This window comes from Motacilla alba, chromosome 3 (assembly GCF_015832195.1).
Source record: "Motacilla alba alba isolate MOTALB_02 chromosome 3, Motacilla_alba_V1.0_pri, whole genome shotgun sequence".
NCBI lineage: Eukaryota > Metazoa > Chordata > Aves > Passeriformes > Motacillidae > Motacilla > Motacilla alba.
This window is the reverse complement of record NC_052018.1, coordinates 109,294,435-109,320,473: the sequence shown is the minus strand read 5'-3', so window position 1 is coordinate 109,320,473 and position 26,039 is coordinate 109,294,435. Positions and strand designations below refer to the sequence as shown.

General features: G+C 51.3%; 2 protein-coding genes across 2 annotated transcripts; one reads left to right on the top strand and one right to left on the bottom strand.

Moving 5' to 3' along the window:
• Positions 1–83: 83 nt before the first annotated feature.
• Positions 84–1,031, bottom strand: MTLN (mitoregulin). Its single transcript, XM_038131868.1, has one exon. The coding sequence runs from the start codon at positions 973–975 to the stop codon at positions 799–801; it is 177 nt and encodes a 58-aa protein (XP_037987796.1). The 5' UTR covers positions 976–1,031; the 3' UTR covers positions 84–798.
• BUB1 (BUB1 mitotic checkpoint serine/threonine kinase) lies at positions 974–26,039 on the top strand. The gene is made up of 41 exons (XM_038131870.1): positions 974–1,115; positions 1,216–1,298; positions 1,856–1,970; positions 3,040–3,168; positions 3,376–3,492; positions 4,193–4,311; positions 4,443–4,544; positions 5,189–5,315; positions 6,218–6,419; positions 7,135–7,279; positions 8,331–8,516; positions 8,772–8,836; positions 9,139–9,226; positions 9,461–9,530; positions 10,070–10,289; positions 10,397–10,487; positions 10,726–10,839; positions 13,609–13,668; positions 13,780–13,924; positions 14,516–14,712; positions 15,209–15,249; positions 15,513–15,607; positions 15,916–15,962; positions 16,065–16,255; positions 16,457–16,605; positions 17,554–17,891; positions 18,540–18,592; positions 19,111–19,251; positions 20,011–20,103; positions 20,403–20,493; positions 20,862–20,937; positions 21,416–21,596; positions 22,085–22,163; positions 22,575–22,798; positions 23,133–23,273; positions 23,848–23,963; positions 24,600–24,761; positions 24,886–25,043; positions 25,127–25,304; positions 25,461–25,567; positions 25,747–26,039. Exons 1-41 carry the CDS (start codon positions 1,092–1,094, stop codon positions 25,940–25,942), a joined length of 5,256 nt encoding a protein of 1,751 aa, XP_037987798.1. The 5' UTR covers positions 974–1,091; the 3' UTR covers positions 25,943–26,039.

Sequence of the window (26,039 nt, the reverse complement as noted above, 5' to 3'; positions counted from 1 at the left end):
GCACACCCACAATGGGACTTGTTTCATGTGCCCATAAGGCACGTTTTCACATTTATTCCAGAAATAAACACCTAGGAGCACCATGCGATGACTTTTGCTGGTTTATTGTGTTGGCAGCGCTTCCCGGAAAGGGCAGAGCAGCAGGCTTAGAGCTGGACAAGTGCAGACATCCCTTCGAGATATGGAAATCCGAGAATCACGGAATCGCTGAGGTTAGAAAACACCTCCGAGATCATCGAGTGCCACCCATCACCGATCCCCACCTCGTCACCCAGCCCAGAGCACCGAGTGCCACGTCCAGTTGTTCCTTGGAGACCTCCAGGGACGGGGACTCCAAACCTCCCCGAGCAGTCCATTCCAGGCTCGGGATCGCTGCTTGCATATCCTCAGTTCTTTCTTAGGTTCGTCTGACACACTTTGGGATCTTGCTTTGCGAAGGGCAGAAGAGAAGTCCTGCTATTCCACGGATGCTGTCCTCTCTGGCAGCACTGCTATTCCACGGATGCTGTCCTCTCTGGCAGCACTGCTATTCTGTGGATGCTGTCCTCTCTGGCAGCACTGCTATTCCACGGATGCCGTCCTTCCCCAGAAGCCCTGCTGTTCCACGGATACTGTCCTTCCCGCTATTCCACGGATGCTGCCCAGCCGGCAGCCCTGCTGTCCCAGGGATGCCGTCCTTCCCTTCACCCGTTTCCAGCCGCTCAGGCGGCGCCCACCGGAGGTCCGGAGGAGCCGAATGCAGCGGAGGAGCCGCCCGGAGCCCGCTGCCAGGGGCAGCCTGGCGGCGGCCGCGGGCGCTCAGGCCGCTTCCAGCTTCTCCTGCGCGGCGGCGAGGCGGCGCTGGAGGTATCGCTGCCGCCAGCGCAGGAAGCGGCGGCGCGCCCGGCCCGCCTGCCAGCCCACCACCACGCCGGCGGCGAAGGCGGCCAGCAGCGCCCAGCGCACGACCCGCGGCCGCAGCGCCTCCAGCACCATGCCGGCCCCGCTGCCGAGCCCCAGCCCGGCGCCGCCTCCCGCTTCCGCCGCCGTGGGGGCGGGACCGGCCCCGTTAAAGGCGGCGGGGCCCGGGAGGCGCCGCGTCCCCCCGCGCCATGGCCGAGGAGGCGGCGGCGCAGGTAGCGCCGAGCCCCGCGGCTCCCCGGGGCACCCTGGCCCCCTTCTCCCTCCCCGGAGTTTCCCCGAAGCTCCTCACGCGCTGTCTTGTGTTTTCCTCAGGATCTCCTGCTGGCAGCGGCGTTCGTCTCCGATGCGCAGTACAACAGGAATATTCCTTTCAAGACCTCTCCGGAGGCTGTCAGGTAAGGAGGGATGCGCACCCCGCCCCGGCCACACCTGTGGAGAGCCAGCCGCATCCGTGGCCGAGCAGCAACAGCCGGGAAAAGTCGGGGGTGCTAAGAGGAGTGGATGGGTGGGGTGCCAAAAACTGAGTTTAAGCTGAAATGCTGAAAACAGGGCTCAGCACATCTGTATGGTGAGGTTGGGAAATGATAATAAAAAGTTGTGGTTTGCTGGAGGGGAGAAAATAAAACTAACATAAAGGCTTTCAAGCTTCTGTGGGAATGAAGAGTGTGGGAGGCTTTGTCAGCCCACAGCTGTGTGGAAGGTGCTGGAGTGGCAGAACCAAGTTAAACATTTTTTTGTTTACTATAATAAATATTCTGTTATTTAACCCTGCTCTGAAAAGCAGTGTAGCATCCATCAGCTCTGAGACTGATTTGGAAGCAAATTGCCAAATTCCTTGCTGGCAAAAATGTTTGTTTGGGACAGCAAGTGCCGTTCTTCCAGGACGTTTGGTGATGCCCTGGGGATGTGCCTTGTAGCCTTTATTTATGGTGCCTGTGCCTTCTTCCCCCAGGCTTTATCACCTCTATAACCACTGGATGATGCGAACAGCCACCTACTTCTTCATCTTCCTCAACCTGTCCCTTGCCCTGTTTGAGGAACCTGCTGTGTATCCGCTCCCTTTCCTGGTGAGTCTGTGGTGTAGGAGCAGCAAATGCAGCTGCTGGAGCCAGCAAGGGCTTCTTGCTTCAAAGTGGTTGTCAGAGGTGCCAAGAGACAGTGGATGGTGATGTTTTTGTGGATGTCTTTGACCTTCTGCTCTGGTGAGACCTCACCTGCAGTCCTGCATCCATCTCTAGGTCAGAACCAGCACGGAAAGTTGGAGAGAGTCCAGAGGAGGTCACCAAGTTGATCAGAGGGGTGGGACAGCTCTGCTGTGAGGAAAAGCTGAAAGAATTGGGGTTGTTCAGCCTGGAGAAGCTTTAGTGTGACCTAATTGGCTCTTCCAGTACTTGAAATGGCCAGCAAAAAAGATGGGGAAAGACTATTTCCAAGGGCCTGGAGTGCCAGGACAAGGGGGAATAGCTTCCCACTGCAAGAGGGCAGGATTAGATGGGATATTGGAAAGAAATTGTCCCTTGTGAGGGTGGGGAGGCCCTAGCACAGGTTTGCCAGAGAAGCTGTGGCTGCCCCATGCCTGGGATTGTTCCAGGCCAGGTTGGACAGGGCTTGGAGCAACCTGGGGTAGTGGAAGGTGTCCCTGCCCATTGCTGGGAGTGGGATGGGATCATCTTTATGGTCCCCTTCAACCCAAGTGATTCTGTGACTTTATAATTCTGTGATCGATTTGAAATGGGGACAAAAAAGGCGCAGGAGCTGGCTGGGGACTGTTGGAGCCATTGTGGCCACCAGCAATGGCCCATGTGACTGTGGTCAAAGTCATACTGCTGTTCTCCATCTCGGAGACCAATTCCAGCCTTCTTTGGGACTCACGCCCAGTCCTCATGCATGAAAGTAGAAGCCAAGATTTACTTTAGGCCAGACTTTTCTGCAGCCTTTATTTGTCCTGCACCAGCGTGATTGTGAAAGATGTACTCCTTGAATCCTAAGCAAACACAGACTTGCTAGCTTTAACCTGCCTGCGGCAGGGAATTCTGCAAAAGGAAGCCTGAAAATATTGCTCTGCCTGTCTTTTATTGTGCAAAAAGGAATATTGCTGCTCCTGGTTGTGCTGGCTGAGCCCTGCTCTCTCTGCAGGCCACGTCAGTGCTGGAGGTGTTGTGCCTTCTGGTGTTCCTCGGCCGGCTGACACACTTTGCCAAAGTCACCCTGCACAACGTGTTCTGGAAGGACACCAAGAACATCTGCATCATGGTGGCAATCCTGGTGAGTTGGGCCCAGGGGAGGTGGCTTTTTTTTTTCCCCCCTCATGTTGCTTTCCTGGGATCCCAGACCTGGCATATGTGAGCCATGGCCAAGCCAACCAGCTGTCATAAACCTGTCATGTGTGCACCTCTCCTGTATCAACAAACAGTTCACCATCTAGACACATCCCAGCATCACTTCTGGGAGCTTTTCTTCTTTCTCCTACAGCTATCCCTGACAGACCTGGCCATATATGGGGTCCTCAGGCTGTATGATGTGAGGAGCATCCGATGGTCAAGGATTGTGAGGCCCATCTTCCTCATCAACTTTGCAGAGAGTCGCCAGGTAAAGAAAAGGTCTGGTGGGATGCCCAGGGTCCTGGTTTTTCACAGCCTGCTGCTTTCCACTATCCAGGGGATGTAGCAAAAAGGTTTTATGGCAGAATTTAGGATCCTGTGAGAGCAGGTTTGTTTCAGAAGTGGCCTGAAGCAATAATTTGAGGTGGGCAAAAGGGTGGATTCACACAGTACCACAGAAAAAACCCTGTGTTTCTCCCGGAGTCAGGGACCAGGTTACTGATTGCTGGAAGTCTCCTGGGTAAACAAGTGTCATGGTGTTCTCAAGCCCGTCGTCCAGATTTGGACTCTGATTCCTCTCAGCATGGAGAGATCTTTGTCCTGCTGCCCAAGACTGGCCTTGTCCTGACTTACAAACGAATAAACTGTGATCTTGAGGCCTGGGGGGAGGGAGCAGCTCAACATTTGGGCTCAGAGCCTGTGTTTTGTGGCCTGGAGTGATGGATTTCTGTCCCTGACTGGATCCCTGCAGCGAGAACATCTCAGCAGTGCCCTGGGGCCCTCTCTCCCTTGGCTCCTGAGCTCACTGTGATCTGTACCTGGGGCCTTTCCTTCTAGGGTCCCCCCTGAAGAACAAGGAGGAAGGGCCTGGGTCTCTTGCACCCCAGCTAGGGGTTTGATCCAGGTGGGATGGTGAGGAGCAGAAGGGGTGCCACGTGTCCTCTGAACACTTCCCTTGTCCCTGGCAGATCCGGAGGGCCTTCCGCAGCATCCGCAACACGCTGCCGGAGATCACCTACGTCTTCCTGCTCTTCATGTTCAGCCTCCTCATGTTCTCCCTCATGGCCTTGAAGCTGTTTGGAGAGAGGTGTGGGTACTTCCTTTGCTCCTGGGATACTCTGGGCACACCGCAAGCAATTCCTAGGGAATGCAAGCACCGCTCCTGTTGTGGGACATGTGATCCCAGTACTTAACTCCAGGCTGTCCTCTTCCTCCTAGGAATCTCCAGACAGCAGAAGGCTTGCCCTACTTCAGAAACTACCTGGAGATTGTGTTTGACCTCTACGTGCTGGTGACAACAGCAAACAGCCCGGATGTCATGTATGGATGTCACGTGTAGATGATCAGATCTCTTTCTCTCATAGTGCTCTCAGGGCTCTCTGTGCAGCCTCTAATTTGCACAGCAGAGTTAAAATTCTGTGTGTGTTGGGCTTTTCATCCCTATCTACCTATTTTCAACCCTACAGGGTTCCCAGTGTAGTTTGTGCTGGGAAGGTGCTGTCAGGAGTAGGGCAGGGAGGAAGGGCTCGGTCATCCACGTGCTGGAAATATCTTCAGCTCAACTGCGATGGTACGGCCACCCTGGGAATTTAAACTGAGAAAGAAATGCTGCTCATCCTAGAGCAAGTGGAAAAGCAGATGTGAGTGCAGCAAGGGTCTGAGGCCAAAAAATAGCATCTGGCTGAGGGATTGCCTCATGTCTGCTCTTAAATTTGGCTGCCCTGGCAGAGATTTCATCTCTGTGCTGTCTTCTGCACCCTTTCAGTCAGGGCCTGACAAACCAGGATGAAAACCCAGCAGAAGAAAAGTGTTCTCTAAGTGAACTTAATACAGTTTTTAGCTTTTCTCTCACTAGTTTGAACTGGCAGTCCAAAACAGCACTTGGAAATCCCCGTGGTAGTCTGTTTTCTCATGGGCTCACTTTTGTCAGTCTGGCAAGCAGCAATCCCTCTCCCCCTCTCTAGGATGCCAGCGTTTGACTTCAGCTCCTGGTACGCCCTGTTCTTCATCGCCTTCGTCATCGTCAACACTTACATCTTCATGTCTCTCTTCCTGGCCGTGGTCTACAACAACTACAAAAAACACCTGAAGGTAATGCCTGGAGGGGCTTGTGACCAGTGGCTTCCTGCTGCTCTCTGTCAGGAACCTCTGTCTTTCCCTTGGAAAGCTTTGAGAAGGGGGAAGAGCTTCTTGCCTTTGGTGTTCTGCGAACAACAAGCACAGGCCCACTTCTCATATCATGGGGTTGTTGGGAGTTCTGCTGTTGGCGTTGAATTAAATATTTTATAGTGCTTCCCAAAGATAAGAAGCACATTCTGCATTATCTTGGAGGCTTAGTCCTAGCTCAGGAATGCTGTGTCCATGCAGGGAACTGTTTTTTGCACAGCACCTTTGCATGTGCTCTGAGAGCAAGTGAGCTGGAAATGGGAGGTCTGGGTAAATCAGATTTTTTTGTTCTACCCAAAATCAGAATGGGTAGGGGCAGTTTGGGACTTGTGACCAAAGGAGGAGAGCAGGGAATTCCTGAGTGCTCCAGTGAGGGGGTTGGATCTTTCTCAGGAAGCGGAGTGCTGGATGTGCCTCTGCTCAGTCATGTGTAGAAGAGGATCCCCACCCCTGCTCTCAGCAGGATTCACTTGTGGATGGGAAGCATGTGTGGACACATCCTCTTTGCTTCTGTGGCCATGCAGATCCCGTGATCTCTGTCACCTCCTTCCTGTCTGACACTACCCTTTGTCTTTCCTTCCGGTTTTTCAGTGTTGTCCCAGCATCCAGCAATCTGTTGCTCCTTCCAGAGCTCAGTGTGGAGAACCCACAGCTGCCTGTTAAACACCAATTCTCACCCCCCCCACACGCACTAACTGTGCTGTGCTTTGTGTCCAGTGCCATTCCCCGGGTCTCTTCTTGCATCTCTGTGCTGTGAAAATGGGTTTATTTGTTAAAGAAGGGGGGAAGGGCACCTGGAGCTGCCTGACCCCCAGCGCTCTCTCTAGAACGAGATCCGTAAACTCGCCTACATGAAGCGCCGCAAGATGATCGAGGCCTTCAACCTCCTGAAGGAGGAGGAGGGAGAGCAGTTCGTGGTTCGGGAAGCCCGCTGGAAGCAGCTGGTCAAGCTGGTGGCTCCTGACACCAGCAATTCCCACCGGGAGCTGCTGCTCCGCATCTCGGATGACGAGCAGAAAGGGTTCGTAGGTGAGCAGTGGGGACTGGGGAGGAGCCAGGATCAGGGTCCTTCCAGGGGTTTAGCATTGGGATTTTTGATCTGTAATGGCCCCAGAGGGACTGAGAATCACAGTCATGGAGGTTGGAAAAGACCTCAGAGACAGAGTCCAATCTGTGCCTGTTCCCCACCTTGTCACCCAGCCCCGAGCACTGAGTGCCATTTCCAGTCATTCCTTGAGCACCTCCAGGAATGGGGTCTCCGGGTCCCTCTTCCTGTTTCCCTCCAGATTCCTGGAGTCCCAGAAGGGTTGTTCTTGCTGCCTGTGCTATAGCCCATGTCCCACGCACTGAGAGTGGCCCTTCGTGGCTGGGCTCTCCATGGCATGTGGGACTCCTGTTCTCAGCAGAGGCTGTGGAAAGCCTCCCTTGTTACCGGATGCAGCGTGGCTCCCCACACAGTCCTCTGGAGCGGGAGTATGGGGAGAGATGGGTCAGTCTCCTTGTTCTGAATCCTTCTGTGGTGGTTGTTGGCCCATGGCTCGAGCCAGTTCCCCAGGAATGGGGTGGAGAAGCTGCTTGAATTCCAAGTTCAGCCTGTTGTAGTGGATGCCACTCTGGGCTTGGCTTTGCTGGGAGCAGAGACCAAGGAGTCCGGATGGCTGCCGCTCCCGTGGGCTCGGATTTGCGTTGAGCAGACACAGTTTGTTTGCCATGAGATCGGGCTGACGCTGACTCTCTGCTGCAGACAAGAAGTCCTTCGTGCAGCTGGCAGACCTGCTCAACATCCAGGTGGTGACGCTGAAGATCCGCAGGCACCCCCTGGCGCGCTGGGCGCCGGCGCTGTACGGATCCGCGCCCAGCCGGCTCCTGCGCAGTGTCGTGAGGCACAGGTGAGCTCTGCCAGGGCCCAGGGCTCTCCTGGACGTGCTGCTGGGGAGGACAGACCCTCAGGAGCTCTGCTGCTGCTCCTTGGTAGTGTGGAGGAACCAGCTGTGGCTGTGAGGCCCCGCTGCCTGAGCTGGGTTTTGCTGACATCAGGCTGTGCTTTGTGTCCTGCCGTGCAGATCCAAAGTGCTGCACTTAGATCTGCTCCTAGCTCAGCAGTCTCTGCTGCAGAGCTGGGTCCTGCTGCCTCATCAGCCCTGGGAGTTCTGCAGTTCTCTAGAGCTCTCTTTCACCTCTGAGCCTTCCCAGGCTCTCAAAATAGCTGAGGTTGGAAGAACATCTGGGGATGGGCTAGTGGAACCCCCTGCTCCAAGCAAGGTCAGCCACAGTAGGGCACTCAGGGCTATCCTAGCTGGGTCTAGAGTATCCCCAAAGGATGGAGGCTCCATAACCTCTCTGCAACCCCTTCCAGTGCTTGATCACCCCCGGTTAAAAAAAACAAACCCGAGCAACTTCTTTGTTTAAGTGGAAGTTCCTGAATTTCAACTTGTGCCCCTTGCCTCTTGTGCTTCCACTGGATATCACTGAGAAGAGTCTGGCTCCATCTTCCCTGCACCTTCCCATCAGGTATTTATGCACTGGAGCTGCTCCTGACCCTTCTCCCTGCCAGGCTGCACTACCCCAGCTCTCCCAACACATCACATTGCACCGTCCTGTCATTCTGTCAGTTCTGTGACCCTTTGCTGCACCAGCTCTGTGTGTTCAGGCCTCTCTCGTACTGGGGAGCCCAGCTGACCCTGGTTCCTCCCTCAGCACCTCCAAGTGTGGCTTTATCAATACTGAGTAGGTGGGGAAAAATCCCTGCCCTGGACCTGTTAGCCAAATTCTGTGTTGGACTTCAAGAGCAAAACTAAACTTCAGTGGCTCTCCCAAAATCTCAGGTTTGAGGAGAACTGATGGTGAGGAATTTTTGAGAGAGGAGGTAAAGAGCTTCTGAAATAACTGTGACTTTGACCTTCTTGGGAGCTGCAGCCTGATCTCTCTTGGTTCTTGCAGGGCTTTTGTTTGGACTTATGATGCCATCATCCTGATAAATGCTGTCTTCATTGCTCTGGATGAGGAAAGTCCCTACATTTCCTACGCAGAGTGGGTGTTCCTTGCTCTGTACATCATCGAGATCCTCCTGAAGGTCTACACTTATGAACCCAGGGAGTTCTTTGGCAAAACCCAGTTCTGGAACTGGTGAGTGGGCTGGAAGTTTGTGTGGAGTGTGGTGAGTGCTGTGCTCAGCTCCTCAAGGACTGAAAGGCTCTGAACTCCTGCGCCAGGGTGTGTTTAAGGTGAATCAGAGGATGTTGTGACAAAGCTCTCCCATGTGCCCGTAGCCTGAGCTGACCCAGGGCTGCCTGGCCCTGATGTGAGGAGCAGGGGTCACTCCTTGTTTAAATCCCACTCCTGTCCCCCAAAATCTAACAGCAGTGCCTTCCCTCGTGCCAGGTTTGATACTCTCATCATCTTTGCTGCCCTGACTGCAACGATTCTCAATGCCACCCTCAAGTCCAGTAAGTGCAGCTTGAGCAGCCTGCATGCCTTGGGAATCTTGGTGTCCTCCCCAGCCTTCTGCCAGCACCTCAGGCTTGAGAGGCTTTGTGGCCAGACAAGGAATTTCTTCTGGAGGGTTTCTAAGAACTAACCCAGTCTTCCTCTTTTTTCTTTTTTTTTTCTTTTTTTTTTTTTTTTTTTTTTGTTTTTAGCTTCCTGTTATAGTGTTTAACAAGGACACAATCATAACAAATGAAAGAACTTTATCTAAACACTTCCCAGCTTTATTTTTGCAATAAAAATATCTTTGTTCTTTTTTCAGCCATGAAGTACAACAGCCAGCAGATCCTGGACATTGTGTTCATCCTGAGAGTCCTCAGGCTGATCCGGATTGTTGACAGCATTCAGAGGTGAGCAGGAAGGTGGGATGGGAGGTGGTTTTTTGGGAGGGGTTGGTCTGTGCCAGAGGAGGTGCTCTGTGTGCCCAGCACTGACCATGGCCACCCCACAAAGCTTCCCAAGGCCTTGTCCCAGCCTGCCTGGGATGAACCCAGTGGCTGCAGCCTCTCCGGAGGCTTTCTCTGGGGACGTGGGGAGCGTGTGGTGGCCGAGGTGTGACAATAACCAGTGTGGGCTCTCTGTAGGTTCCAGGTCATCATGAACACCCTGATAAACATCGTCCCAACCATGCTGACATTTGGTGGGCTCACTCTGGTAAGAAATCCCGGTGTCTTGGCTCAAAGCACTCCAGTTTCAAAGAAGTGTGTCATAAATCTCACGCTCGTGCTGTTTCCAAGGGGATAAATGCAATTCCCTGGATGGCAGGCCCTTGGACCTGTAAGTATCCGTTTGAGTCGTGGCCAGTGTGCAAGCTAAGGGCTGCATTCCTGCTTTTTCCTGGATCAGGACATCCTCCTTGGATCCGTGGGGTGTTCTGGCAGCCTGGGCTTTGTATCATAAAGGAATCAAATCATCATTTGGGCAAGAGGCTGAATGAGAAACCTGGATTTCAAATGATTTCCTAAAATGAGCTTCTCCTATGATTTGGGAATATTTCCTATCCAATATTTGTAGTTCTTGGCTAATTATTCCTGCTTGGTGATTGCTGTTGGGTGGCTTGGGGCTCTTGGAGTCTGTGCTGCCCTCCAGCCCCTTGCTGTGCCTGTGGAAACTGGAAAACCTGCTGGGGTGCTGAGCTTGCCCTGGGGCTTGCAGCTTGCTGGAGAAGCAGGTGATGGGGTTTCTCTTCCCAGGTTGTGTATTGTGTGTTTGCTATCATTGGCATGGAGTTATTCCATGGGAAAATCCAGTACTTCCCAGCCAACTCGAATGCTCCTCACGCCCTGGAATGTGGGAATCCAGCTCTCAAGGATTCCCTCTTTGCCCGTGGGAAGTACTGCAAGAACAACTTCAACAACTTTGCCTCATCCTTCATCGTCCTCATGGAGCTCACTGTGGTCAACCAGTGGCACGATATCCTTTGTGGGGCACGTTCCCAGCTGGATCCTTGGGAAATTTGCTGAGTTTCTGGTTCCTCCCTCAGCTCCTCCTTTCCTCTTTTCCCTTAACTCCCACTCCACTCTTTGCCAATGGATTTGCCAACGTGACAGCTCAGCCTGCCAAGCTCTACTTCATCGCCTTCCACATTGTGATGGTGATAATCATTGTCAAGTACGTTTTTTGGGGTGGAAAAGGGGATCTGCCCCTGTCAGGGCACTGCTGGTGGGTCCTGGGGTCCCCCACTGGAGACAGGTGGGATGTGTTTCGAGGGATCTGCTGCCTTCTTGTCCCCACTGGGTGCTGCTCTGACCTGGAGGGGACGGAGCCCTGGGAAATGAGCCTGGGCATGCTGAGACAGTCAGTGCCAGGGAGGAAATGCTGTCTCAGTTCTGCTCGTTGTTTCTTTCAGTATCTTCGTGTCGTTCATCTTGGAAGCTTTCTTTGTGGAGTACTCCCTGGAGAAGAGTGAAGTGGAAACTGCCATCGAGCAGAAAATCCAGGAGCTGGGAATGGGAGTTCAAGAGTAAGCCCCTAAATGTACCCAAGTTGGATGTGGCCAATTTGGCACCACTGATGAGGGAAAACCACCCTCTGTGTCGAGGTGTGAGCTGACATTCCCCTTCCTTGTCACAAAGTTCTGGCTCATTTTCCTGATAAATGGAGATTCCTCTTCCCTGTCTTGAAATTCTGGCTCCTCTGCTGGCTTAGGTGCCAGTAAAAGGCCACTGGTGTTGGCTTTGCTGCCTCCCGTGGCTCTTCCAGCTGGGAATTCCAGCCCAGAGGACAGCAAAGATGCTGGAAAATTAACCCCATGGCTGGTGCTTGTCCTGCCCCGCTGAGAACCCATCACTGCCGGGCTCCCAGGGTGGGATGTGACCCCTTCCCAGGGTAATTCCTGGCCCTTGCTGTGCAGGGATGAGCTCCAGCATGAGCAGCTCCTTGACAACATGGAGAGTGCGGAGCACGAGCTCGAGGGGGAAGGTGGAACCAAGCCACAGAGCAAAGGGCTGGTGTTCAAAATTGCCTCCAAACGTAAGTGTGACCCTCCAGGGTGTCCAGGCTCAAGGCTCCCAGCCGTTCCTGGGGAAGCTCCCAATCCCTGCTGTTCCCTTGGGGCTATAAAAGCAAAGCCAAACCCCACCTGGGAACTCTGGGACAGCTGTGGACATTTGATGTTTGTTGTTTCTTTTTACTTCCGTAGCATCTTCTCCTCTCCCACCTCAGCCCTTCTGTGTTCCTTGTCTTCCGTAACCTCCCCCTGGAGACACTGCCCCGGTGGCCGAGGTCCTGCTGTGCCAAGACACCTGTTTTCCTCTCTCCTTCCTCTGTGGGCTTTGCATTCCTGCTGCCTGGTTTCACGGGGTGACAGATCCTCCTTTCCTCTGGCTGGGAGACTACTTCCCTCCTTCTCCTGGCTTTCCTGCTGTACCTCAGGTCTCCATCGTGTGGGAATAGAAGGGCTTAAAATCCCAAATAATGGCCTTACCTTCAGGAAGGGCTCAGAGTACTTAAAGTAGATGGGATGGAACAGCAGGGTGTGTAATTTGGGGGATTTTCTTGCCTGTTTTAAGGTATCCAGAGGAGCACATCTGGTGTTTATAGGGTATTTTTTTGTCCCCCCAGGATACAGGACAGTGGATGCTCTGCTCCAGCGCATGTTCGAGGCAGAGATACCCCTGGAGGACGAAGGCCCTTCCTTTGAAGAGATCCTGAACTTGTCCCCTGCCTCGGCTGTTCCCAGGAGCGCGAGTTCCGAGAGTGCGGCCTGAGGAGGGGATCAGGGAATGGAGCTCGTTCCCGGCTGTCCAGGTGCTCCCTGGCTGCTCCCACGCGTGGGGCCCGGGTCACACGGTGGGAACAAACAGCTTTGTCCTGTAAAGGAGCTTTATCTCATGTCAAGTCTCATGTAAACGTCTGGAATGCGGGGAGGAGTCGGAGTCTCGGGCTGTGCCCGGACCGGGACGGTGCCGTGGGCAGTGTGTTATGGAATAACTACTTCTTGTAACTGGAATTGTATCGCAGCACTTTCCTACGCAGCTCTGGACTGGTGTACGCTGAATGAAGCAGCTCTTTAGCACAATAAATTCAGCAGTTTGGAAAAATGATGGAATAGCTCTGAGTTAATGATGGGGGAGGGTTGTGGATGCTCCGTGATAACGTGCGGGGCTGGGAGGTGGGAAATGTGAAAAATGCCAAACCACTTGGTTTTAAAATTTTAAAAGTTTAACAGTAATAAAATGGTTATAAAATAGCAATATAATTAGAGTAATAAAAATTCGAACAATTGAGATTAGGACAATAAAAACAAAGAGTTAGGGACAGGCTCGGTGCCTTTTCTGGGCAAAATAAGCCCAAAAAAAGGACCCACATTTACAGAGCATTAACCCTTAAAAGCAACAGCCTGTTGCATGTTCATACACCTCATACATGATGCACCAATTCCATTCAAACACAGGATTCTGTCTGGTCAGTGTCAACTTTCTCCTCTAATCCTAACGGCGTCTTCATGGCTGAGCGAGGTGGGAAGAAGTTAGTTTTCAGCTGATAAGGGAGCCACAAATTCTCTTTCTCCGAAAGATTTAGGTGTCCTGTGGCTGCTGTCTGGTGCGAGTCCTCTCTCAAAAAAAAACGTATCTTACATAGCATAGTTTCTATTTTAACATTATGTTATAACCTAAAACTAACACACTACTCAAGAAAATTAATAGAGCGTAACTTTCTAACATAACACATACAATATTCATTTTAATATTTGCGGAAAGCCAGTCCTAAAATGCGCATTTTTGGCAGGAAAAAAGGAGCGGGGAGAGGAGAGGGGCTGCTCCTCGCTCTCGGGGCAGGCCCAGCCTCTCCCTTTTCCCAGCTCCTCCTCTCATCCCGCATTTCCCTCGGGCCTGGCCCCAGGGCGCCGTCCAGCGGCCGCGGCGGGAACTGCACCCGCTGGCCGTAGAGGAGGGCGGTGTTTCCCGCGTGATTGATGGGGCTGTTGGCCAATGGGAGTGCAGTGCGGGCCGAGGGCTGGCCAATGGGGAGGCGGTGCGGGGCCGCGCGCGGCCAGTTTGAATCGGCGGGAGCGGTTGGGCATGGAGGAGCCCGGGCTGTGAGCGGGGAGCGGGAGAGCGGGATGGGGAACGGGATAACGGGATGGGGAACGGGATCGGGGGGTGCTCCGGCCCCCGGAGCTCTGCGGGTGCCGTGGCCAAGCGGCGCCGTGGGGGTGGCAGAGCCTCCGCCCGCCCCGGGCGCTTCCCGGCCTCCCTGATCCCGGCCTCACCCGGCGTTCTCCCTGCAGGAATTTCGAGGCTCAGATCCGGAACTACCGAGGGCCCGACCCGCTGGAGCCGTGGGACAGGTGAGCGTCGGGCCTGGCTCGGGTGCTCCATCCCCAGTTTGGGTGTTGCCCCATCCCTGCCCGGGAGCTGCCCCTTTCCCGGGCTCGGAGCCGACTCTGGGATGGTTCCAGGTACCTGCGGTGGGCAGAGGGATGTCTCCCTGCCCACGAGAAGCAGCGCCGCTGGCCCGGGCTCCTGGAGGAGCTGGTGGAGCTGTTCGTGAGCGACAAGCGCTACCAGCAGGACCCGCGCTTCGTCAGCTACTGCGTCAAGCTGGTGGGTACGGCTGCGGTTTTCCGGGAATTAAATGATCCTGGTTCCCTCACGCCGCAGCTCTGGGGCTGCAGAGAGCTTTGGGAGGAGCGGGAGGGCCTCAGGAATTGTGATCCTCTGCAGGACAGGGGGAATCAGAACAAGAGGACACAATCTCAAGCTGCGCCAAGAGAGATCCAGGCTGGAATTAAGGAGGAAGTTTTACACAGAAAGAGTGGTCAAATGCTGGAACCATCTGCCCAGGGAGGTGGTGGAGTCACCATCCCTGGATGTGTTTAAAAAAAGACTGGATGTGGCACTTGGTGCCATGATCTAGCTGAGGTGTTAGAACATGGGTTGGACTCGATGATCTTAAAGGTCTCCTCCAACCTAGAAATTCTGTGATTCTGTGATCAGAAAAAAACGAGAGTGTGTTTTTCAAGCTGAGTGGAGATTTTAAGCTTGGAGAGGTTTTAAGCTTGGAGTGATTTGCCTCAACTTCTCTGATACTTTCCTATCATGATGGCTGAGAAATTCTAATGTATTTGTTTTGTCTGCAAGTCCCTTCGGTGTTTTTGGAAGCGCTGATGGCTTTGTGCTATCCGTGTTGTGCAGGCAGAGTTCATCTCTTCCCCGTGCCAGTACTTTGAGTACCTGCACGGGCAGGGAATCGGGGCCAGGATCTCGGATTTCTACCTGGCCTGGGCTCAGCTGCTGCTGAAGGAGGGCAACGTGCAGGGAGCAGCAGCTGTGCTCCAGAAAGGGCTCCTCAACCAGGCACAGCCCCGGGAGAACCTGCAGCAGCTCCACTGGTAACTCTGGGGCCTCTTCTGCTCATTTACTCGGTGCTCGTAATTAACCATAGGTGGCATGTGATTTTTTTATTATTATTATTTTTAATTTTTTTTTCAGTGTTCTTATTGGGTTTAAACTTAATAATGTTTCTTTGCCGTTGAATATTCATTGGCTGTTCTGGGATGTGTATTTAAAAAAAATATCCCAGAGTGAAGCAGATCCTTGAGCTGAGTCTCGGAGTCAAGCATTTAATTCTGGGAAGCTAAATGTAAAAAACCAAAAGTAAAATGTAATATAAAACATAAAACAAAGACCCAGCTCCGTTCTCCTGCTGCCTCTTGAAGGCTTTTTTAGTTTTGCAGCTGTGGACATGTCCATATGCAGTGAAAATCTTGCTTTTCAGTGCTGCATTTCGTGGCATGATTGAACAAGGAAGTCCAAGATTGCTGGGAGGTGGGGAAGGGTGAGGGACAGGATTTCATGGTAATAACTGAGGGTTTTTTTGCACTTTAGCTCCCTGCAGAGTTACGATCCTCGGAATCCTCCTTTGCAAGGTGAGGATGAAGAGTACTGTTTGGTCTGTAGCTCCTCTTAATGAATTTTTTACCTGAATGAGTGAGTTTTGTCACTGAAAAAAACAGATTTCTCATAGAAATCACTTTATTTTCCCTCTTTATGTGAAAAATTCTTAAGGGCAATGTAGTCAAAACAAGTTATTAATTTTCCACTGCTTCAATTTAATCAAAATTCACAAAGGGGCAAACAATTTTTAATCATTAATGGGTAGAAAATATTTACGTTATATTTTCTGTCCCAGACCCTGCTGCTGTGAAACCACTTCAGACTTCCCATGCTGCAAATCAAATGGCTCCTCCAAAAGTTGTTTCGAGTCCTAATCCCTGCAAAACTCAGGTAAATGATGAATTATTTGGGAAAGATGCTTCATGTAGAGTTTAGACTGGTGAGCTTGGCTGAATAGGGTCGACTGGCTGTGTCTGGTGCATCTCAGAACTGATCTGGGGATGATCTTGCTGCTGTTTTCCTGCTGCAAGCATCACATCTCCATAGGAATGTCTCATCTGGGAAGCACTGGGACACACCCAGTGGCCTGACACATTCCCAGAATCATAGGAATAATATCAGCAGTGCATTCTGCGCCAGCTGTGCTGCTAGAATTTAATTTATTTTAAATTTTTTTGTGTTTTATTTCCCGGCTTTAGGGTCTAGATGCTGCTGGTTCTCAATCCTGCGCTGCTGGAAAAGACGTGTAAGTGGTTGGGTGGCCCTTTCAAAGTCCCACTGGGAGAAAACAACCTCTCTCCTGGGACAAACCCCCCAACCCTGGCCCTTTTCTCCCTCTCCCTCCCAGGAATTACATCACCTACATCTCCAAGTCCGAGGTTGCGCCGAAGCCGCCGTCGGGCGCCGCCGGCTGGGAGCAGGTGCCCATGTACGACAAGAACCTGCTCCTGTGCCAGGGCTCCGAGCTCTCCTTCGAGGAGCTGAGGGCCAAGAGATACTTCAGGAAATATGAGCTCCTCAGGAGGCAGCAGGCACTGGGTATCCTCCTTTTTCCCGCTCTCCAGATGGCTGTTTCCTGGTTAAGCTCGTGCCTTGGGCTTCTCTTGTCAATGCCACGTCAGTGGTGTCTCTCCTGAGGAGGCACAGGGAGCCATCAGCACCACGTACACTCATTTAATCTCATTGTTGGTGGTCACACAGACCACATGCACTCATTTAGTCTCACTGTTTAATCCTTAGAGGAGGAGCAGAAAGACTCCATGAGGAAAAAGGAGTCGGCAGTCCTGGAACTGCAAGCCCTGCAGCAGAAGCTGGACCAGCTCACCCAGCTCTCCAGGAGCCTGGAGGAAACGAGACTGGAACCAGCAGCTGAGCCAAACCAGAGGGTGGTGAGTGGGTTCTGGGATGGACAGGTGTGGGGGTTCCTTGTGGGTTTCTCTGGGTCTGGATTGAGGGCACTTGAGATGGTTTTTCATGTTCATACTCAGGTGTTCATTATTTCTTATCAGTAAAACAGTCTCACAACCATGAGTTCAGCAGCAAGGCACAAAATGGCCAGTAATCTCTTGTTACAAGGTCTTTTAAGACTAAACTATCCAATTAAGAACTGACACCTCGATTATTTTCCCTTTTAACCCAATAACTGATCCCACACAGCCCACAATGGGGACTTTTCTGTCCAATTACAAAACGCCACCCAAACCCAAGAAGAAGGAGGAAGAAGAAACCCAGGACAACACCCTGCCCCCCATCTTGTTTCCATCCACAACAGACTCAAAATCCCACAGCCTAAATTTCTCACCAAGTGATACCCCTCCACTACTCTCTATAATCTATTTCATACTCTTGTGGATTCCAGTCTATCCTGAAGTCTAGGAAACTTTCTCCATGAGTGAGGGTCAAAGTCAGTGCTGCCCTGGGGGTCAGGGCACCCCAGAGCAGACAGAGAAATTTTCCTGGTGCCCTGGGTTTCCACAGACAGGAACTCTCTGCCTGAGCTAATCCCACAAAGTCCAGCCATGCTGTTGGTTGTTAACCCAGTCTGGAGGCTGAGGCTGCAATACCAGCGTGGAAACCTGGCACAACTTGCAACACCCAGGTCTTAAAGGTTTCACCCTGAACTGTGGCTTTGCTTCTCCACAGTTTAGTTTGAGATGCAGCCAGAAGTTCTCTCGGGTTCTGGGCACGTGGAACTAACGGGAAAAATGGGAATGGCTGTACTCGGGGGGAACCTAAAGGATCTGTTACATTCTGGGCACATGGAGCTGATAGAGAAAATGGGAATGGCTGCATCTGGGGAGAATTTGGGTGTCACAGAACACTTCTCATCCCTAAAGGTGCCCCCGTCTGCGAGGCCCAGCACATCGCACATCCCAGGGAGCTGGATGGCAGCAGCTCCAGGGCTGGATGTGCCAAAGGGCCAAGCCCTGGTGCCTGAGCAGCCCCAATTCCCGGCGCCACCAGCGACCGCTCCCGCCCTGCGGCCAGCGAAGCCCCTTGGCAACCACATCCCAGCCACCTCCCCCTGGGAAGCACCGGAGGAGAAGGGCCCATCTGGAGCTCGGGCAGAGCCTGGGGAGCTCCAGAAGAGTTTGCTGCACGCTGCCTTCAGTGCTGCTCCAGCCCAGGAACGGGCTCATCCCCACCCAGCTCCGCCTCGCGGCGCGGGAGAGCTGTGAGTGTGAACAGGCTCCCCCTCTGCAGTTGTGTCCTCAGGCTCCTCCTCTCAGTTGTGAGAATTAGCTAAAAATAAGCCTTTCTTCCCCTTCTGGAAAAAAATACCTGACCTGAAGCCACTGTTTATTAAACTTAAAACAAACTTGGTCCTCGTGGCCACATCTAATTCCTTTTGCCCTATGGTTTAATTGCAGTAAGAGGAAATTTGGTGTGCAATGCCTGGAATAAAACCCAGGATGTGCTTTGATCCGGCAGATCCCACTCCAAGGTCTCCAGAGAAAGATAAAAAGTGCTGGTATTTCCCTCCTTCCTGCACTTTTGCCGTGGGACTTGGCCACGAAATGGGGGGGCAGAGGGAGAAACCCAAGCTGGCAGTGCAAGGGTGGCTCAGTGGACTTGGCCAAGGTGGGAACAGCTGTGCACTCGTATTCTGGAATTCCCTGGAAGCAAACTATGTCCAAGGAGAGCTTTTAATGCATTTTAACCTTTTTAAAGGACTCTGCTGCCTCCCAGGTTATTGGCAGCTGTAGGAGAAACTTTCCAGGGTGATCTTTATTAAAGGACCTCTCCCTTCATGGAAATAGAGATAAAATGGGATTTAAATAGCTTTTACTCCAAGGTAATGTTCTGGCTCTTTCTTTTGAAGGTCCCCTAACAAAGGATCCACTGGATTAACTCCTGCTGTGGATGTGAAGGAAGGTAAGGAACCTTTGGATGGAGACTGATGCCAGGGGTGTGGCTGTTCCCAGCTGGGAATCATAAACTGTGTGTGGACACCAGTTCCAACCCTGGCAAAGCTCCTTGACTTCCCAGCCTCCATCCCTGCATGTCTGTGCAGGGTCTCTCTCTCCCTTCATGGAACATGGATCCAGTCCCTGTTCCCATGGTTTGAGCAGTTCCTTTCGGAGCACGGTTGGGAATTGCTGTTTGTCCTCGCTGGCTTCCTGCTTCACTTTCTGTGTCAGGCTAGAGCATTCCTGGGAATTGCTGATAGATTCCTTGGAAGCCACCGGGCTGTCCCAGGTCCCTCTTGGCCTCCAGGGCAGCCTCCCTTGGGAGTCTGCCGCACAAATCCCTGAACAAGCCAAAATCTCTCCCCAAATTCCCCCATCGCTGCTGCTGCTGCTTGTGTTTACTTCCCTCACTAATATTTTGCTGGAATGCTCATAAACAATCCCAGGCTCCTTCAGGAATGATCTTGCCCTTGTGTTTTCCAGCCTCCAGAGTTGGGAATTCCTCCTTTGCCTACGGAAATGCTTCCCAGGCCACCCCCAACACCTCGCTGGGAGGAGCAATGGGGACGACAACGCCCTTCAAGGTGCAGCCATCACCCACGGTTCACACAAAAGAAGCCTTGGGTAAGGTCTGGAATGAAGTTTTCCTGGAATCTTCCCTGGAAATGTTAGTGGAGCCTTTTCTAGCCAAGGGAGCTGTTCAGGGATGGGCACGTGCACCATGCAAAGAGGAAAATAACATTACATCATTCATTGTCCGTTGGGATTATCTGGGTGACCCAAAACTTTTGAACAGAAATTGAGGTTTTAACAACATCCCAGCAGCCACATCCCATCAGTTCCTGGATAAATCACTGCCAGGCTTCTCTGGGAGTGTGTTGTCTGAGCTGCTTTTTCAGGGAATCCTGTTTGGGATGCGAAGACCTAAACCACGCTAATTTGAAGTTCACAGTCCGCTCTGCTTGATGCTGAGCTGAATAAAAATGAGAAAAAAATAAACCCAAAAAGCCTGTGGCGTTCATTAGTCCTACAAACATCTAAGTTTTCCAGAAATCTGAGAAATTAAAGGAGAATTTGGTCTCTTAGGAAGCTTGGAATCTCCCCTTGGATAGGGAATAAAAAGGGCCATGACCAAGTGTGTGTTGGCCAGATTGGCCCTTCCTGTGTCTGGTTGGTTGTCTGAGGTGTTTAAATTCAAGAGGGAGGAATAATTGGTTCTTGACTGCTGATAAATTATAAGAATATTATTAATTGGCATTCAAGGCTGTTAGAGTTAATTGGCATTTGATTTGCCTGCTACACAACGGAAGAACCTCTGAAAATTTCTGGGAGTGTTATTCCTTTATTATTTATTCCTTTATTATTTCTTTCTTTCTTTCTTAGGTGTTCTCATGGATATGTTCCAAACACCTTTCTTGCCTGAGCCATCTCCCCTGGAAGACAGTGAGGAGCAGTTCGAAGCCTTTTGCAGAAAAAGTGGTGTGTGCTCTTTATTTTCCCAGTCCATGGAATTCCATCCTTTATTTCCCTTTGGCACCTCCCACCAGCCCTTGCTGTAACAGCTGAGCCAGTCTGAAACCCAAGGGTTTTACAAGAGTGAGCAGAGAGAGATTCCACATCTGGGGTTGGGCTGGAAAAATCTTCTTTCCAAGAGTTTGTAGGAAAGGTGATTGGAGTGGGAATTCTGCAGGTGCTGCCTGGAGAGGGGGGAGAACGTGACTGTGGAAAAAAATCTTTATTGGGTGAAGATAACAGGGGTTATCTTTTATTTTCAGAGTCTGGTGGATGTTTGAAAACCAGCATTGTTGTCCCTGCCACTCCTGCCTTTGCCATCTTTGAGGATGAGGAGGAGAAGGAGAATGGCGGGTAAGGAGGGAAAAAGGAGCAACTGAGCTCAGCCCCTTAAAAATCAGGGAAAAAATTGATCCCATTCCACGGGACTTTGCTGTGGCTGTGCCAGGACACAACTGGTGGCAGCTGCCTGGAGACAAGGAGGAGTTGCTGCTCTGGGGTTGCACAACTCCCCTGTTTGGGCAGTGCTTGGGAGGCTCCACTCCCTGCAGAATCTGGGAATAGCTCTGAGCTGCTGCAGCTTCTCCAAGGTGCTGCAAATGGGGCTCTTAAAGTAAAATTAAAAATTCAAGTTAAAACAGCCCGACCTTTGTTGTGACCAGTGTGCCTGGGAAAGCTCCTGGGAGAAAAGACCGTTCTAAACTTTTTGGATCATTTTTCAGGATCCCACAGCACAAGAACAAACCAGAAGAGCCCAGAACTTTTGGAGAACATCCCTTGACTGACTGTGCAGCAGAAGTGAGTGATGATCCTGCAGGGATTAGCCTTGGAAGTGGGTTACGCACTTAAGAGGGTTACCAGAGTGGGTGGATTCACCTCTGCTCTATCCCAATCCCATAATATTCCTGGGAATGATGCCTGCTGGAGGCTGGATACCTTTTCCCATTTCTTGCCAACGGGATGAGCATTTTTGATTGTTGATTGGCATAAAATGGAGCTGGCATCAGTTTGGGGGAAGGAGAGACATTTCATCTTCCTGCAGCCATCTTGCAACTTCCACAGCCAAGGAGATGGATAAAACTTGGATAGAAGAGATCCCTTCCCATGGGATTGGCTTTTCCAGGCTCTCATAGCAGTTTCTGGTGGTCTGTGACTTTGATTATTACCAGTATTCAGACCTGGTCTAAAACTGTGAAAACGTGGGATTTTGTTTATATTTCAGGATAATTTTGATGGTTTCATTTTAAATCTTGATTTTTTTTTTTTCCCTGCCTAGGAAGAAACAGGGACCACGGAATTCCTGCGGGATGATTACACGGTGTGGAATGGCCCCTGCAGCAACAAAGTCCTGGCTCCCAGTCCAGACAACACCAGGGATTTTGCCCGAGCTGCCCAGCTCATGTCCACACCCTTTAATTACCTGGCAGCTCCTTCCAAGCCCCCTTTGCAGGACAGAGGTAAAATAAGGAATATTTTGTGTGGCAAACATTGAATTTGGTGCCTTGTGACTCCATTTCTGCCCAAATCCAAATCGCACCCAGGTGTGGCTCCCACTGCTGCCTCTCCTGAATCCACATTCCCTGTGGAACAGCAGCTCATAAGCTCTCCAAGGTTTTTTAATTGGGATAAGAGGAGGTGGTGAGGGACAAGAGAGGGTTTGCGTGTCCAGCTGCAGCTGTGGACCATTCCATGGGGTCGGGAATATCCAAACATTGGCTGAATCCCATCTGGGAGCACCTTTATGCTGCTCTGCCCCTTGTAAGTCTTGGAGCCTCCTCCCTGGAGAAATCCAGCTGTTATTTTACCTTGGATATTTGAAATGAGGCTTTGTTGAGTTCTGGTTTTTGTGGCAGCAGCTTTCAGAGCTGCTGGGTGAGAATACTCCAAGTATTCCTGTTTTTGGGGAAATAAGGATTGATTTGCTTTTCTTGCTCCCTTCGTTCAGCTTGTAAGGAAAATTTTCCCCAAATGAGTTTGGAATTCTCTGGAGAACTGCACAGGCAGCCAAAGCCCAAGAAGTTAAGGTATGCTGCTCCAATGTAAGTTCCCAAGGTTTTGCATTGTATCAGCCTGGCTCTGCCCAGCACTCATCCCAGCACTCTGGGGGTAAATGGACCTGGGTTTGGTGACCATGCCCCAAAAATCCTTCCAAGATTTAAGTTCTGCCCCATGGAAATTAAAAATCAACTGGCCCAAAAAAAATCTACTGTTTTCTTCTCGTGGTGAACTTGAGAATTATTAGGGAATGGGTAAAGTTGTTTGACCAAATCTAACTTTCCTAAGAAAATTCCGTTTTATTCACCTCCATGTTGGCCACAGTGACATTTGACACATTTTTGCTCCCCAAAGGTGCCAAACCCCCAAGGCAGAAGGTTAATAATATAATACTATTATCCCATTATTAATAATTAATAATATTTTGTTTCAATCCATAGCCCTGTTCTCGAACACGTCCCAGAACAGAGAGGGCTTTGTGGTAACATCCTGAAACAAGGGACTGGAATCCAGGGAATTGCTGCAGCTGCTTCCCAACCACTGCATGAGCAGACAGCTCAAAGCAGAACTGGACATTCCTCCTTCCTTGGGGTGGATAGACCTTCCCAGGAGATGCTGTGTGGAGCTGGGCAGGACAGGACAGCGTGCAGCGGGAGACCTGCAGGTACACAGCATTCCCTGGTTTTTCCTCCCTGCATTCCAAAGGCTGCGCTCTGTGCACTGGAGGGATGCAATTCCATGACAGCTGCGAGGGATGTGAAGAGGGATGAGTGTGGGTTGGACCTGGATTGCACATTGCCATGGATACTCCAGAGTGCACTTTGGGAAACTCTGGATTTCTGGGCAGGTGCAAAATCAAGGGATACTTCACATATCTTTATCCCTCCTGGGGTTTTTGGTTTGTTATTTTCTTTAAATTAGTGATGCTCTCTCAAGCCCAAGCCTGTGTTACCTCCTTGGAATGACACTCTTAAACACTTCCCTTTTTTTCCCTGAAGTCCTTGTTGAGAACCCTTGGGACAAGGAATTGATTGGCAAATTCTTGTCGGAGCTTCCGAAGCCGCTCCACACCTACGCCAACTACTTTGAGTGGAAATCTCCCCTTCCATTCATCAAAGCGAAGGCTGGACTCTCACTGGGTAAGAGCTCCTTCAAACTTACCACTGCCAAGCATTTCTTGAAGCTTTTTCTAGGAGAACTTCTCAGGAGTATGTGGGAATTCAGCTTCCTTGTGTGTGTGTGTGTATCTCCAGATTATCTCAGCCTCAGGTTGGGAATTAGGCCTGGGGTTGCTTTGTTTGCCTTTTGTAGCATGAGCCTTTTGGATGAGGCATTTTTCCCAGTCCTCCCTGTAAACTGGGCCACAGCTCTCCAGCTTTGTGTGGAACAGCAGCGGGCCCATGTCAACAAAAGCTGTAGGACAGGGATTGCAACATCCCTGTGGGACTTAAACATTCGTGTTTACTTTTCAGGGCATGCCCTTTGGAATTTGACTGCTTCCAGGGGGTCAGGCAAAAATAGAAACGCTGGGGTCGAGTGTGTGGCACATCCAGCACTCCTGCTCTCTCCTGTTCCTAGCAGGAAGAGATTTGTAGGGAAAGACTTTGATCTAGGATTCAATAATTCATACGGGCTGGTGCTTTTCTCTTTTTTTTTCCTCCTGTTTTTCCTCTGCGGAGTTGGCAAGCAGGATTTAATGTTACTCTTTTAAAGGTTCCAGCTCATTCCATGTGGACTGCTTGGTTGGAGAAGGAGCTTTTGCCCAAGTCTATCAAGCTTCCATCCTGGATGCCAGTAACCCTCAGAATAATCAGAAAGTGATATTCAAGGTCAGTGGTGTTGGGCCACAGCAGCTCTCCTGGAATAATTCTGGAATCTGACCCTCCCCCGGGTGGATTCACACACATCCTTGGCCTTTCCATGTCAGATCTGCCTCAGGACCTTTTTGTGGATCTCCTCTCCAACAAAGTCCTTCAGGAAAAACTAAAGCCCCTCTTTAACCCCTGAAGTGAAACTTTTTCAGGAGAGAAGGGTGATCTTTGCTTTCTTTGGAGCATCAGGGATCCACAAGGAGCGTGTGGAATTGTGGCATGGGATTGAAGTCTAGATTTGAGAGGATTAATCATGGAGTTTATCAACTGAGGTTAATTATTGTGAGGGTGGGGAGGCCCTGGCACAGGCTGCCCAGAGAAGCTGTGGCTGCCCCTGGATCCCTGGAAGTGGCCAAGGCCAGGCTGGATGGGGCTTGGAGCAACCTGGGATAGTGGAAAATGTCCTGTGGCAGGGGATGGAAGATGGGACTGGATCATCTTTCAGTTCCCTCACAAACCAAACCATTCTGGGATAAGTTCAAGAGGCAAGATGCCTGATCTGCCATTAAAAACCAACAGCAAAGCCCAGCCTGAGAGGAACCCCAGCTTTTACTGCTCCCAGATTTTCCCAGGAAATCCCCTCCTTTCTTCCAGGTCCAGAAACCCGCCAACCCTTGGGAGTTCTACATTGCAACCCAGCTGGTGGAGAGGCTGAGCCCCAGCGTGCGCCACCTCTACATCCACTTCTACTCCGCCCATTTCTTCGCCAACGGCAGCGTTTTGGTGGGGGAGCTCCACAACTACGGAACGCTGCTCGTGAGTGCCACTAGCCTCTGTTCTGGAGCATCTCTGCCCTGACAGAGCGTTTCCTCCTCCTGATTCACCTCCTTTCTGGGAATGTGTTGTTCCTTAACCCATGCTGTGTGTCTCTGGCTTCCAGAATGCTGTCAACATTTACAAGAAGCTCCCAGAGAAGGTGATGCCCCAAGCCCTCGTCATCTACTTCGCTGTCAAAATCCTTCACATGGTGGAGGAGCTGCACAGCTGCAAAATCATCCACGGGGACATCAAACCTGACAATTTCATCCTGGGAGAAAGGCAAGTGTCTCCCGTTGTCACCAGATGTCACCAGACGGGAGGCTGGAGATGCTGAGGGGGGTTGTTTCTTGTCCTGGTTGAAGGTTCCTGGACAACAGCACGTGTGACATCGACGGGCTCTGCCACGGCCTGACCCTCATTGACCTGGGCCAGAGCATCGACATGAAGCTCTTCCCTGAGGGAACAGCCTTCACTGCCAGGTGTGAAACATCTGGATTCCAGTGCGTGGAAATGCTGACCAACAAACCATGGAACTACCAGGTAAGGGACGGCCTGGAAACTCAGAGCTCGCTGCACACCGCACAATTGGACTCTGGTACCAGAGTTAGAGCCTCTCCCCCTCCACGGGGTGTTTTCAGCTCATTCTTAGCGCTCTGGGTGTGTTTTTGACACAAAGCTGGTGTGGTTTTGGTTTAGACAGACTACTTTGGGATCGCAGCCACCGTGTACTGCCTGCTCTTCGGGTCCTACATGCGCCTCAAGGATGACAACGGGGTCTGGAAGCCCGAGGGAACCTTCAGGAGGTGGGTGTCCAAAATATTCCCCAAATCTTTGCTTAGATTTCCTAGAAACCCACGTTGGTACCACATCGCTCTGAGGTCAGGTTCTGTCACAGCTTTCCTCACTGGGAGCAGAGTAAAAAGGAGTATTTTAACAGCTGAGTTTAGTGCTTTTTTTGATGCTTTTTTGTCCCTTTTTGCAGGCTTGCCAACGCTGAGCTGTGGAAAGAGTTCTTTGAGAGCCTGCTGAACATTCCCAGCTGCCACAACCTGCCTTCCCTCAGAGCCCTGCGCCAGAAGCTCAAGGATTTATTTTGCAGGTCCTACGCTAAGGAAATCAAGTTCCTTCGGAACAGACTTGTTGTGTTGCTCCTCGAGCACAAACGCTCACGGAAATAAGGGTTGAGTTTGCCCAGTTTCCAAGGACTTGGGGTTTTATGGATGTGGAATATTTTTGTAATAACTTGGTTTCAACTAATAAATGGGTTTGGGTTGA